We start from the raw sequence: 11,647 nt of genomic DNA on the forward strand, positions 1-11,647 counted from the left end.
TTTGTTATTTCGAATCGACTCAACGCTGTAAATAGAGGATATTATATGAGTGTCTTTTCATTTTGAATTTATTAAACGAGTTGAATTAAATAATAAAATGCGAGGCTCTGCCGAGCATTTGATCGATTTTATTCAACGAGTTTAATAGATTCAATGTAGAAAGTCACAAATGTAATATTCTTTTTATATCATGTTAGCTTTTCCTGTCGAAACATGAAAAAATCTACTTTCTTTTATTATATAAACAAGTCAATATGACCAACGTCTCCTCTACTGTAAGCGACGTCAGCGTCAAAGCTTTATTACACTAGTGTATTATCACTTTTAATTAAGTAATGGTTTTATTACACTCCCTCGACGTCAGACATGTGATAAAATAGGGTTATTATAACAGTAGCTCGGTCTGGGATGCTGCATTCGCGGCTCCAGTGGATTTTGGCCAGATTGGATCTCACGAGGCGCGTGTGATCCGACCTTGCAAAATCCACGGGAGCCGAATACAAACTTCCTTATCTAGCTACTGTTACAATGACCCTTTTATTATATACCTTTTTTGATTATTGTTTGGTTATTGAACGAAATCTTCAATGTCTATCGATATTAAAATAGAACTAAGTGAAGTTTTTATGTGCGCTATTTATAGAACTGTGCCAGGTCATGCATATTAATGAAAGTAGTCCGGCAGCATACAATACGGAAGGTACAATACGGAATTTAAAAGGTACAACACGGACTTTTTTCTGCCTGTTAATATTTTTTGTGTGTGAAATACAAACCGATTTTTAAAGAATTTATATAGGTATATAATAAAACGAATGATAAAACGACCAGATGGTATAACTCATCCTCCATAGTTACATAGAGCTAAAAGTATCAGGGTAGTAGAAACGCTGATAACATTTTAGCGTTGTCAAAAGAATCAGCTGATAATGTCCTTTTACGTGACAATTTGTTATTTTAACATCAAATACACTCGTGATGTTCTGTTTCAAAGTCACTATGTGTACAGCAAAAATGGTGAACACTAAGGCTATACTTCTAATATTTGTAACTTTTTCATTGTGCGGAATTGTTACCGTTAATGCAGGTTATAGTAATGGGAGAGTATCTGACATACATTCTACGGTAGAGGCATTATTTCGGAGGGTCGAGTCTTTACAAGTGAAACAGGACACGCCATATATTCCACCGATGTTCTGGCAGAAACATAGAGGAATGTGGGAAAGTGACGTCAGATTCTATTTTCATGGTCACGAGGAGCTATTTTTGTTCAGGGAAGCGTTCAGCATTTATGACGACAACATGTTCGCAACGGCATGGATTACGTCATGTTTGTTAGAGACGTTTAGATACGGAAATGGTCCGAAACCTTCCGAAGAAATGATAACCGCGGCAGTACTAGCCATAGAAGAATACCACAATAAGAATGTTAATTATTCAAATTCTTTGATGACCTTTTGGCCTCAAAAGTACAACGAAACTTACAAAGCTTGGACTAGCTACCCGGTTAATTTACACCATTTCTTTGATCTTGCCGCTTCTTTTAATGCAACAACTCTGGAGGAAATTCTTGACAAGATTGGCCTTAAAGATATAGCAGAGATTATGGAAAGGTTACTGAAGAGTGAGTAAGTAGAGCTATTACAACACAAAAAAATGTAAGTTTTTACAGAAGCAATACCGGTATGTCATAAATTATTATGTCCCTCCAACGCTTCCGTAGTTTTGATCTTGTACACATTGCTGGCGTCTAGTGTTTGATGATAAATTGTCACAGCCCCGGTCATTTTCACAATGGAAGTCGTTACTGATTTCTTAAGTAATTGTTTCGTATGAGGAGACACGGTTGGCATAATTTGAATTTCATCCACGATTCCACAAATGTCAAGACAATTCTGGGATGTTCAAACGCTATATCTAAGCACATCCACTTAAATGACACATGCCTTGCATAAATAAAAAATAATCAGCACTTCTCTGTTCAAGTTCTCTTTCAATTCATGTATGATATACCCTATCCTGTAAAGAACATAAACAGACATCGGAGCTAAAGGCCCGGTCACACCGCCCGAACTTTGTTGGAGCGTTCCTTCAACGGTAGGGAGAGGGGGCGGAATTTAGACAACGCTCGTCACAGCGCACAAAATGGGAAAAAAATCGAAAACACGGGCGTTGCCTTAGAGGTGCACCGCTGAAGCCGGCGTTGCATTAGCGTTGGTTTAACGGTAGCGAGCGGTAGCGAGCGTTGGTTTAGCGGTGACGCGAGCGCCAAATTCTGGTCCCGCTCCGACACCTCCATACCAACTCCAAACCAAATTTCATCACCGCAATGGATCGCTGCTTCAACGCCCGACACCGTTCCAGCAATCCCGTGTCCGCTCGTAAAATGCTTACAACCGCTCCACCAAAGTTTGTGCAACGTTTAATCACCGCCCGGGCAAAGCTGGCGAAGCAGCGGTGGTCCAGCGTTCAAGATTTCTGCGTTGGCCTAGCGGACCCAAGCGTCCACGAACTTGCGTCTAGCGTTGCCAAACTTGACTGGGCGTTGTTAGAGCGGTGGTGAACTTTGCCGGAGCGGAAAATTGCCCGCTCCTCACCGCTCGCAATATTTTGTGCAGCTCAAAACTTTCGGAGCGGTAGGAGGGACCATCAGCGGTGGCCGAGCGTATACGGCGTTGCCTTAACGGGGGCCAACTTCTGTTAAACGGTGGTGAACGGTAACGAGCGGTGATGAAATTTTTTCACCGCTCCAGGAACGCTCCAACAAAGTTCGGTCGGTGAGACCGGGCCTTAAAAGAAGAAACACCGATTCTCTGCAATTTACTACAGAGCCCATGTTGCTCCTTTTGAATGTGAAAAGTCATTGTATTTTATCAAAATTAATCGATACTATCTTTTTCAGATCAGGGTATCTAAAAGCTTTCATGATCCCTCCAGATTTCGACGACACTTTTGTCAATTTGGGTCTTGGTTCTTTACTAGCGGAAATGAAAGAACATTTCCCCGCTTCACATGCGCAATGGCAATCCCAGAATACAAACGTCACTTCCGTTTTCGACGCATTGAAAAAATATGCTTACAGACCAATGTCCTCCAACAAAGCGATAAATTCTATAGACGGTCGTACATACTTCTATCTGAGATACTTCCTTGAAAAGGCGAAAAATAGTGGAGAGGACATTGCACTAGTTCCTACATGGGTAAGGGTTATTAGGAGTTGATATCCCACCCCTTCAATTATGATTGTGCTTATTAGAATATGTAAATGAGATTTAACACATGTATTTTTACAGTTTAGAACATATATTTAGTATACCAAATTATTGTTGAAACATATTATCAAGATTCTATCAGATATCTTATAAAGGCTCATAATTTCTTTACATACCAATGTTGGAACAAATCACGAAATGTTTTGCAAATACATGTGCTATGATAAAACTTTTCGGTTATTACACTTAAGGTAATGGACCCGTAATGACAATCGACTATTTCCGTGTATTTACGTATCCTCCGTATGCGACTTCGGAATTCTTCGGTCATAATAGAAATTACTTTTCATGATAATCGGAGAATGCCGAAATCGCATTTGGAGAATACGAAAATGAACGGAAACTGCCGATTGTCATTACGGGTCCACTATCTTAAGTATCATAACCAACTTTTTAGATCCAAGACGCCGACGAACTAAAAACGTGGGGGGAACGTGGTGTTAGAATGCCATTGAATGCGAACAATATCGATGTAACTGTGGCGGCTAATGGGGTGTTCGGGACCACGTCCTCTATATTGAATGGTGTGGTTGACGCCAAGATACTGGATGACCCCGAAGTGCAGGTAAAAATATTTATGTAAGATTGGAAACGCTGATATTTTCATTCAGATAAAGAAGAGAAATGACGTCGCAAAATGTGTCGGCATTATCTGTATTATGTGATCAACAATGAATTAATTTACCATTCTGATTAAAAAATGAAACTGAAAACTACTGTGTAATCATTAATATTCGTGGGGGACTAATTTTCGTGGATTTCGTGGTTGAGTCAATCCACGAAATTTAATCCCAACGAACAAGTAAAATTCCCATTAATTTTATGTTCAAAAGTTGAGATCCACGAATTCATATCCCAACGAAATTGACGTTTTTACCAAAACCACAAAATTTCATGCCCACGAAATTAAATGATTTTACAGTATTTCTTTTGTTTTTGTAGAGTTAATGTATTAGCTATTACAGTCTGGATGTACATTATTGCAACATCAGCCACCTTCTCTGTATTTTTTTCATATTGCAGCAAATATACGTGAATACATCCAATCTGATAGCGTTCATGATAGAGACCAACTTCAGTTCACGTCATGACCTTGCTCTACTCTACTATCCCTCAGCCATGGAGTTCTACTGGTTTGTTGCAAGAACATACGGGGAAATTAGAAGGAAGGAAAACCAAGGTCCTTTACCACATCCAGTAAGTAACGAGCGTATTTGTAAATGTACATGTTGTTTTGTTATAACAAAATTAGTTCGTATTAGTTAGATAATCTTATTTTAGTTTACGAACGACGTATTTGCAGATTCTAAATAATTTAACTGAACACGATCCCGTATATGTACGTATTTCCCTTTTCAAATGCCCGTTTGGAAACAATATGCCCTTGCTTTTTTTTTTTTTTTTTTTGTTTTTTTTTTTTTTTGTTGACTTTGTTTTTGTCTGGAGGCTACAACATTGCTGTGGCAGGACATATATATGTAGATCTAGAACAGATCTGTTGTTCTTCTCGCAAGGATCAGTTGGTCTTTTATCAGTCTCTGTGGCTCCAGTTACCTCCACTGACGGTCCGCAGTATGTTACATGAAAGGAAAGTTATGATTACGTCACGAGTTGGTCTAGCGTTTAATTTGTTCTATGGTGTAAAAATTCTTAACACTTCTTTTTTCTTTCATATTGTGACCATCAGAATATGATTTTGCTTTTCATTCAGACATACTTGAACGAAAAAGATCATACTTTTACAATTTATAAATTTTAGATTTTAGAACAAGTGAAAACTATGCTGGATAAATCTCTGCACGTGCATATGACGTCTGCCGTTCTAAACCAATCACACACTGACAAAGATGGCAGTATGTATTTTGATGACTTCGTTGGTGACGGGGACTTGGATACAAGGAACAATACAGTGGTTTGTAACTTGAAAACAGCCGCCCGGCAACCGCTGATAAATATGAAATTATATTTTTCTTGACGGACAAGAAGTAAAGATGAAAAATACAACAAAATTCTAATAACGTCGGATTCATTGACCTTGAGATTAGAACGAATTTCTTATTATTTTAGATACAAAACGAGTGATGTGCCTACAATTCACTTTATTAACATTGGTTTCGCCTTTTAACCCTTACCCTGCTAAATAGCTATAATGAACTTGTCCATCTTTAAAATTTGGACAGTAGATATACCATGGACTGTTATAAGGGGTGCTTACCGAAAAGATACTGTCTGAATAGCGAACAGTGCAGATCTTGATCAGACTGTACGGATGTGCAGGCTAGTCATGATCTGCACTGGTATCAAAGGCAGAATCAGTCCTATCCAGCATAATAAGGGTTAAAACTGTTTGCTAACATATTTATAACCGTGGATGTAATTGTACAAAAATCTGCAGACACAATACTATCTGCGATTAATATATTTACAATTGTGGCAATAATAGTTACTGTGGAACAAACGTTGTTCATAAGTTTATGTTTAATTACCTCCCCTTGATCATTTTTTTAACATTACTGACATGCATGTTAAAAACAATTTCCCAGATATATACTTAGAACTTAATTGGTACTGATGAGTTTGTTTTCTTTTCCGACAAACTTTTTTTTTTATTTCGCACGTGATATGTGCTTGCAGGTTCGCGGACAAGATCGTCTCTTCACAACAGGAATGGCCATGAACGCTCTGCTTAGCACGTGGACGGTGTTTGATGAAAGTTCAAGGAAACTTTACTGGGAGAAAGGTAGTGTTTGAACAAGATATATACGTCAGATCTGTAGGCTGCATTACTGAATTTTTTATGATATTGTTTTGTGTATTTTTTCTGTCGTGAAATGACTATGTCAGCAACTTCACGTGTGGAGTGTAAAACCCTGTAATAGAAAGAACTTACCTAAGACATTACTTATATATGTTTAGCCTGTCCTCTTAAATTGCTAAATATTGAGAGCGTAGCTATACGGACCGTGATGTAGGTCATGAGTTCAGTCCTAGAAGAGACGTAAAGTTGATTACAGATGTATTATTATTTCTTCTCTTGAGAAGGAATATCTTAATTCAATAAGTCACACTTGACTGAGCTACTGATATAGAAAGCTGTTGCAATTACAAGCTGGCCAATAAAACTCCGTGACCTTAGAAATAACCTCTGATGTTAAACTATTCTTTCTCAATCGAGGCAACTCCATGGATTACACAATACTAAACCCGAGGATGATTAATTGATTCTCTTATTTCCTCCATTCTTGAAGAACATAACATATGTACATTCGGCCGACCAGATGGACATATATCAGCAAATTTAAATGTAAACAACCAAATATTATCGTTACCTTCAAATGCATGGTTAATATGTGAAAACAAACCTCATTGCGACCCTCTAACTATTTGCAACGAATTCACACATAGAATCATAATAGATTGACCGGGTCAATGTCTTATTGCCGTATTTACTCTACTGAAAGAGGTAACAGATTTAATTTGTTGTTGGATTTAACAATTTATGTTAAATAACTAGCGTAAATACTTACCTGATATTGTTTGGCAGTATAAAACAGACATTGCAACCAAAATTTTACAAGATGATCATTTTATATTTATATAGATGTGCCCTAGAATGAACTTTTGCTATGTTTTATTATTACTGGACTAACTAGAAACTTGCATTCAATAATGAACTGTCGAAAAACGGCGCTAAACCCAAAACAAACAAAAATAACGAAGCATAATTTTTGAAGTTCACTCAACTGTGGATACTGTAATTCTTGCATGAAAATCCCACTGTGTCAGGTTGTGTTTACAACTACAGTCAGCAACTAATCCTGGTTTAAATGGGTAAACAGTAATGTTTGTACTACTAAAATAGACTGACCCGGTTTATAGGTTGGTCAGGGCTACGGATAGGCGATAATCATTGTATTTTGTCATTATTTTTGAGCATGGATAGGCCTACCCTTCAGTTTGGAACCGCCCATGTTTACAAACAGGTTTGTTTATTTTATGAGGTGTATAGTGGTTACACGACAGATAAGTAAACTTGATTACGTAAATCAGCTTTCAGCTTACACGACATGCGGGTTTGCAGTCTCAGATACCACTTACAAACTTGAGCAAAGAGATGTACACTATGAACCGCACGTTCAATTTAATCTGCTTCGTTCGTTCTTCGACGGCGACATTTTATGTGAACCGTTGTACACGGTACGATGGACACGTTATTTCAATATTTGTTTGCTGCGCATAAAGTTGCTACTAAAAAAACAACACAGAATGTATTGTTTTCCTCTGTAGGTACACCCCAAAGTGTGAAGGACGTGGTATCCAAGTCAGCCATGTTTCTTGAGCAGAACATCTTTGGATTGTCTTATCAACCATGGAATGCTTTCTTCTCAGGGTCTGTAAAAGGGATAACGGTAAGTAGTCAGTTCAAGGTATGTCCTTTTCTCCGAGTCTGTAAAATGAAGTATTCAGATTTCACGGTCGGGAAGTATTCAAGTATTCATTTTCCAAGGTGTTATATAGTTGGAAACGATATATATTGAGTAAGTTTTCTTCTTATGGTATGGTATCTTAAGCGTTTTTTTTTTTACATTTGAGGGATGTTTTTGTCGCAGGGTCTGCGAAAGGGGGAAACACTTTTCTTCTCGGAGTCTGAGTAAAAACAATAAGAAAACAAAACAGAATAACGTTGTTTACAACAATCGCGATGACAAATCATCAATGGTAACGGACGTGATACAACTGCTTGTATCCATTATTTTGGTCCTATCGTTTCAACTTCGCCAAGGCAGATATATGTACGCAATATTTAGTGTTTCAGGTAAACTCTACCCTTCCCTACACTTTTAAGGAAGAGTCTGTGGTGAGCTTATATATACTTTAATTAATATTTGCACCGAATACTGTCTATAGCTAGATCTAAATACTTGTTAACTAAGTTTGACTAGAGTTTGAATGTCTTAGCTCGACTCGCTCCTCGCGGGTAAGTGATTCTTGAAATTAGAGTAAAATTCCATTTCATCTAGATTTAAGCCCGAAAACTTCTAATCAGGTTTCGGGTAATTTTCAACTACACGCTCCTTTTCTTTAATGATGGTGTGTGCGTTAGATTTTTATTTGGATTAACCGATCGCAGGTTTGATTATTATAATGACCGTTATTAGTGAATATATTTTTCAGAATATGAGCATGCTAGTATAAATAAAAACTACTAGAAATATTCATGAGATTAAAACATTATAAAACTTTAAAGAATGATTTTCGGCATTTCAGACATTCTGAAATGATGTAATAATGATGTTAAGATATACTTTCCCGTTATCTTTTCAGACCTATCCTTCCTACCCCGTGAACCGTGTAAATAGCACACGCGACTGGCAGTTGACGTGGGAAGGTGTGGTTTCGGAAGAGGAGTACCAAAAGCTACTTAAGCAAAAATGGTTCGGTCGCCATAGTCCGATAGATTTCCATGGTTACAATAACTACCCAGATTACTGGCCATTCTGGAGTTCAGAACCGTATACATATGTAACCACGATGCTTGCACTTGCAAAATTTTCTAACACATATGAATCTAACACATCTTATGACAGTAATGTACTGTACTAAAATAATGACTGAGAATGTCTTAAAATATGCAGTTAATATACATGAAGTTTGTCATGGAATATGAAACAACAATAATTGCTCTCTAAAACATTTCTATATACAGTTACCTTATAAGTAACGCGTTTTCATGATAAATATGACATGCGCAAATCAAATCTTATATAAATCACTGGTCCACAGTCTGTGCTGGGTTTAAAGTGTTTTATTTTGTAGAAATGTATTTAAAGCGGCTTCCATTGCAAACCCTTTCTTTCAAATTTAAACATTTTATACCATTGACCACAAATTTACAAACCGTGAAATGAGCAAAACAACAAAACCATATCTCTTTTCCAACGTTTTGCAAGAATGTCTCACTGTTTATTGTTGTTTTGTTTTTCTTTTTTTTTCAAAGTGCTTTTATGACCCTTTCTGTAATTAGAAAATTGCTCAGTTTTTTTGTTTAGGTCAACCTTTTCTGAAAAAAATCTATAAGAGCTACAGCTTTGAAACTTTGCACACTTGTTTATCATCATTATGTTACTATGTAGACCAAGAACCATAACTCTAACCTGCTTTCTTGTCAGAATTATGACCCTTTGAAATTGTACTTAGAAATCTGAACTGTAACTCATTTCCTACATACTGTCCATCACTCAGACGAGCGATGGCACCCGTTGGCGATGCTCTTGTTATATTTATCCCGGCGCTATAATTGTTGTTATTGTTGTGACGTCAGCGAATTGCTTTGGCGATGGATGAAAATCTCTGAAAACATCAGAAAATGTCTGATTACACCTGTAAGGTATAACCGATTTGTAGTCTGTCTGATGTCGTAAGTGTATTTTGGTGTTCTTCCTTAAGCACGTTCGCTAGGTGTTCCATTCGTATTTTCAAGTGACTCTGGGATTTTGACGTCTCATTCGTGATGCTGATTTTATATATAGGGAGTATTATTTTTTAAGATAGACTTCTGGAGTCTTATTAATAGAATTTCAGACTCCTGTGGTAGTTCCAATCTGCGACTGTAATTACCTGCCCTGACGCTCCGTAATATCACACTAAAATGAAATGAAAGTGGTAATTACGTCACGAAACTAGTGTTTTATGTGTTCTATGTATAAGAATTCTTAACACTTTATCTTGAATTTTATTTGATATTGTGACCATCGGAATATGATTTTGCTTTTCATTCAGCCATACTTGAATGAATGTATCATCTAATGTTTTTTATGTCCCCGAAGGGAGGCATATAGTTTTTGAACCGTCTGTCTGTCGGTCTGTCGGTCTGTCAGTCTGTCGGTCTGTCGGTCTGTCAGTCTGTCGGTCTGTCCGCATTTTTCGTGTCCGGTCCATATCTTTGTCATCCATGGATGGATTTTCAAATAACTTGGCATGAATGTGTACCACAGTAGGACGACGTGTCGCGCGCAAGACCCAGGTCCGTAGCTCAAAGGTCAAGGTCACACTTAGACATTAAAGGTTATTGCATTGATGGGCGTGTCCGGTCCATATCTTTGTCATCCATGGATGGATTTTCAAATAACTTGGCATGAATGTGTACCACAGTAAGACAACGTGTCGCGTGCAAGACCCAGGTCCGTACCTCAAAGGTCAAGGTCACACTAAGACATTAAGGGATAGTGCATTGATGGGCGTGTCCGGTCCATATCTTTGTCATCGATGGATGGATTTTCAAATAACTTGGCATGAATGTGTACCACAGTAAGACGACATGTCGCGCGCAAGACCCAGTTTCATATCTCAAAGGTCAAGGTCACACTTAGACATTAAGGGATAGTGCATTGATGGGTGTGTCCGGTCCATATCTTTGTCATCCATGGATGGATTTTCAAATAACTTGGCATGAATGTGTACCACAGTAAGACGACATGTCATGCGCAAGACCCAGGTCCGTAGCTCAAAGGTCAAGGTCACACTTAGATGTTAAAGGTCTTTTTTCATGATAGTGCATTGATGGGCGTGTCCGGTCCATATCTTTGTCATTCATGCATGGATTTTAAAATAACTATGCATAAATGTGTGACACAGTAAGACGACGTGTCGCGCGCAAGACCCAGCTCCGTAGGTCAAAGGTCCTAAACTCGAACATCGGCCATAACTATTCATTTAAAGTGCCATTGGGGGCATGTGTCATCCTATGGAGACAGCTCTTGTTTTTTCAAATACATGCTGGTTTAAAGCGTTTTATTTTGTAGAAATGTAAAGTGGCTTCCTTTGTAAACCCTTTCTTTCAAAGTTAACAGCATGCCACGAAATCAACAAAACGAAAGTCATATGAGTCGCACCATGAGAAAACCAACATAGTGCATTTGCGACCAGCATAGATCCAGACCAGACAATGCGCATCCGCGCAGTCTGGTCAGGATCCATGCTGTTCGCTTTCAAAGCCTATTGCAATTAGAGAAACCGTTAGCGAACATCATGGATCCTGACCAGACTGCGCTGGTCTGGATCCATGCTGGTCGCAAATGCACTATGTTGGTCTTCTCATGGTGCGGTTCAATCTTGTTTCCAACGTTTTACAAGACTATCCCATTTTTTTTTCAAAGTGCTTTTGAAACATAGAATTGTTCTAAAAATATGTTCATTTTCTGAAGCTCTACAAAAGCATTATTATTAGTCAGTCAAAGCTCGGGAGATTCTAACTCATAGCAAACTAAATGAGTAAACATTTTCTCAGGCATTTATGATACAGAGTTTACTGCCAAATAATCTACTTATTAATTAAAATATTTATTTGAATTAAAGTATATGACTTGAAAAATGTA

At 37.8% G+C, this 11,647-nt stretch overlaps 1 protein-coding gene across 1 annotated transcript; it reads left to right on the forward strand.

Annotated features, from left to right (window-relative positions):
• Positions 1-952: 952 nt before the first annotated feature.
• On the forward strand, positions 953-11,647 carry LOC123527560 (uncharacterized). Its single transcript, XM_045307097.2, has 8 exons — positions 953-1,628; positions 2,903-3,200; positions 3,670-3,837; positions 4,296-4,469; positions 5,032-5,184; positions 5,907-6,012; positions 7,560-7,681; positions 8,598-11,647. The coding sequence occupies exons 1-8, from the start codon at positions 979-981 to the stop codon at positions 8,874-8,876; spliced, it is 1,950 nt and encodes a 649-aa protein (XP_045163032.2). The 5' UTR covers positions 953-978; the 3' UTR covers positions 8,877-11,647.

This window comes from Mercenaria mercenaria, chromosome 14 (assembly GCF_021730395.1).
Source record: "Mercenaria mercenaria strain notata chromosome 14, MADL_Memer_1, whole genome shotgun sequence".
Lineage (NCBI taxonomy): Eukaryota > Metazoa > Mollusca > Bivalvia > Venerida > Veneridae > Mercenaria > Mercenaria mercenaria.

Excerpts from the sequence above, each read along its gene's own strand:
- LOC123527560 (XM_045307097.2), top strand. The coding sequence starts at position 979 with ATGTTCTGTTTCAAAGTCACTATGTGTACAGCAAAAATGGTGAACACT. Across the intron at positions 3,201-3,669 it reads TTGCACTAGTTCCTACATGG|ATCCAAGACGCCGACGAACT; the intron begins GTAAGGGTTATT and ends CCAACTTTTTAG. Across the intron at positions 5,185-5,906 it reads ATACAAGGAACAATACAGTG|GTTCGCGGACAAGATCGTCT; the intron begins GTTTGTAACTTG and ends ATGTGCTTGCAG.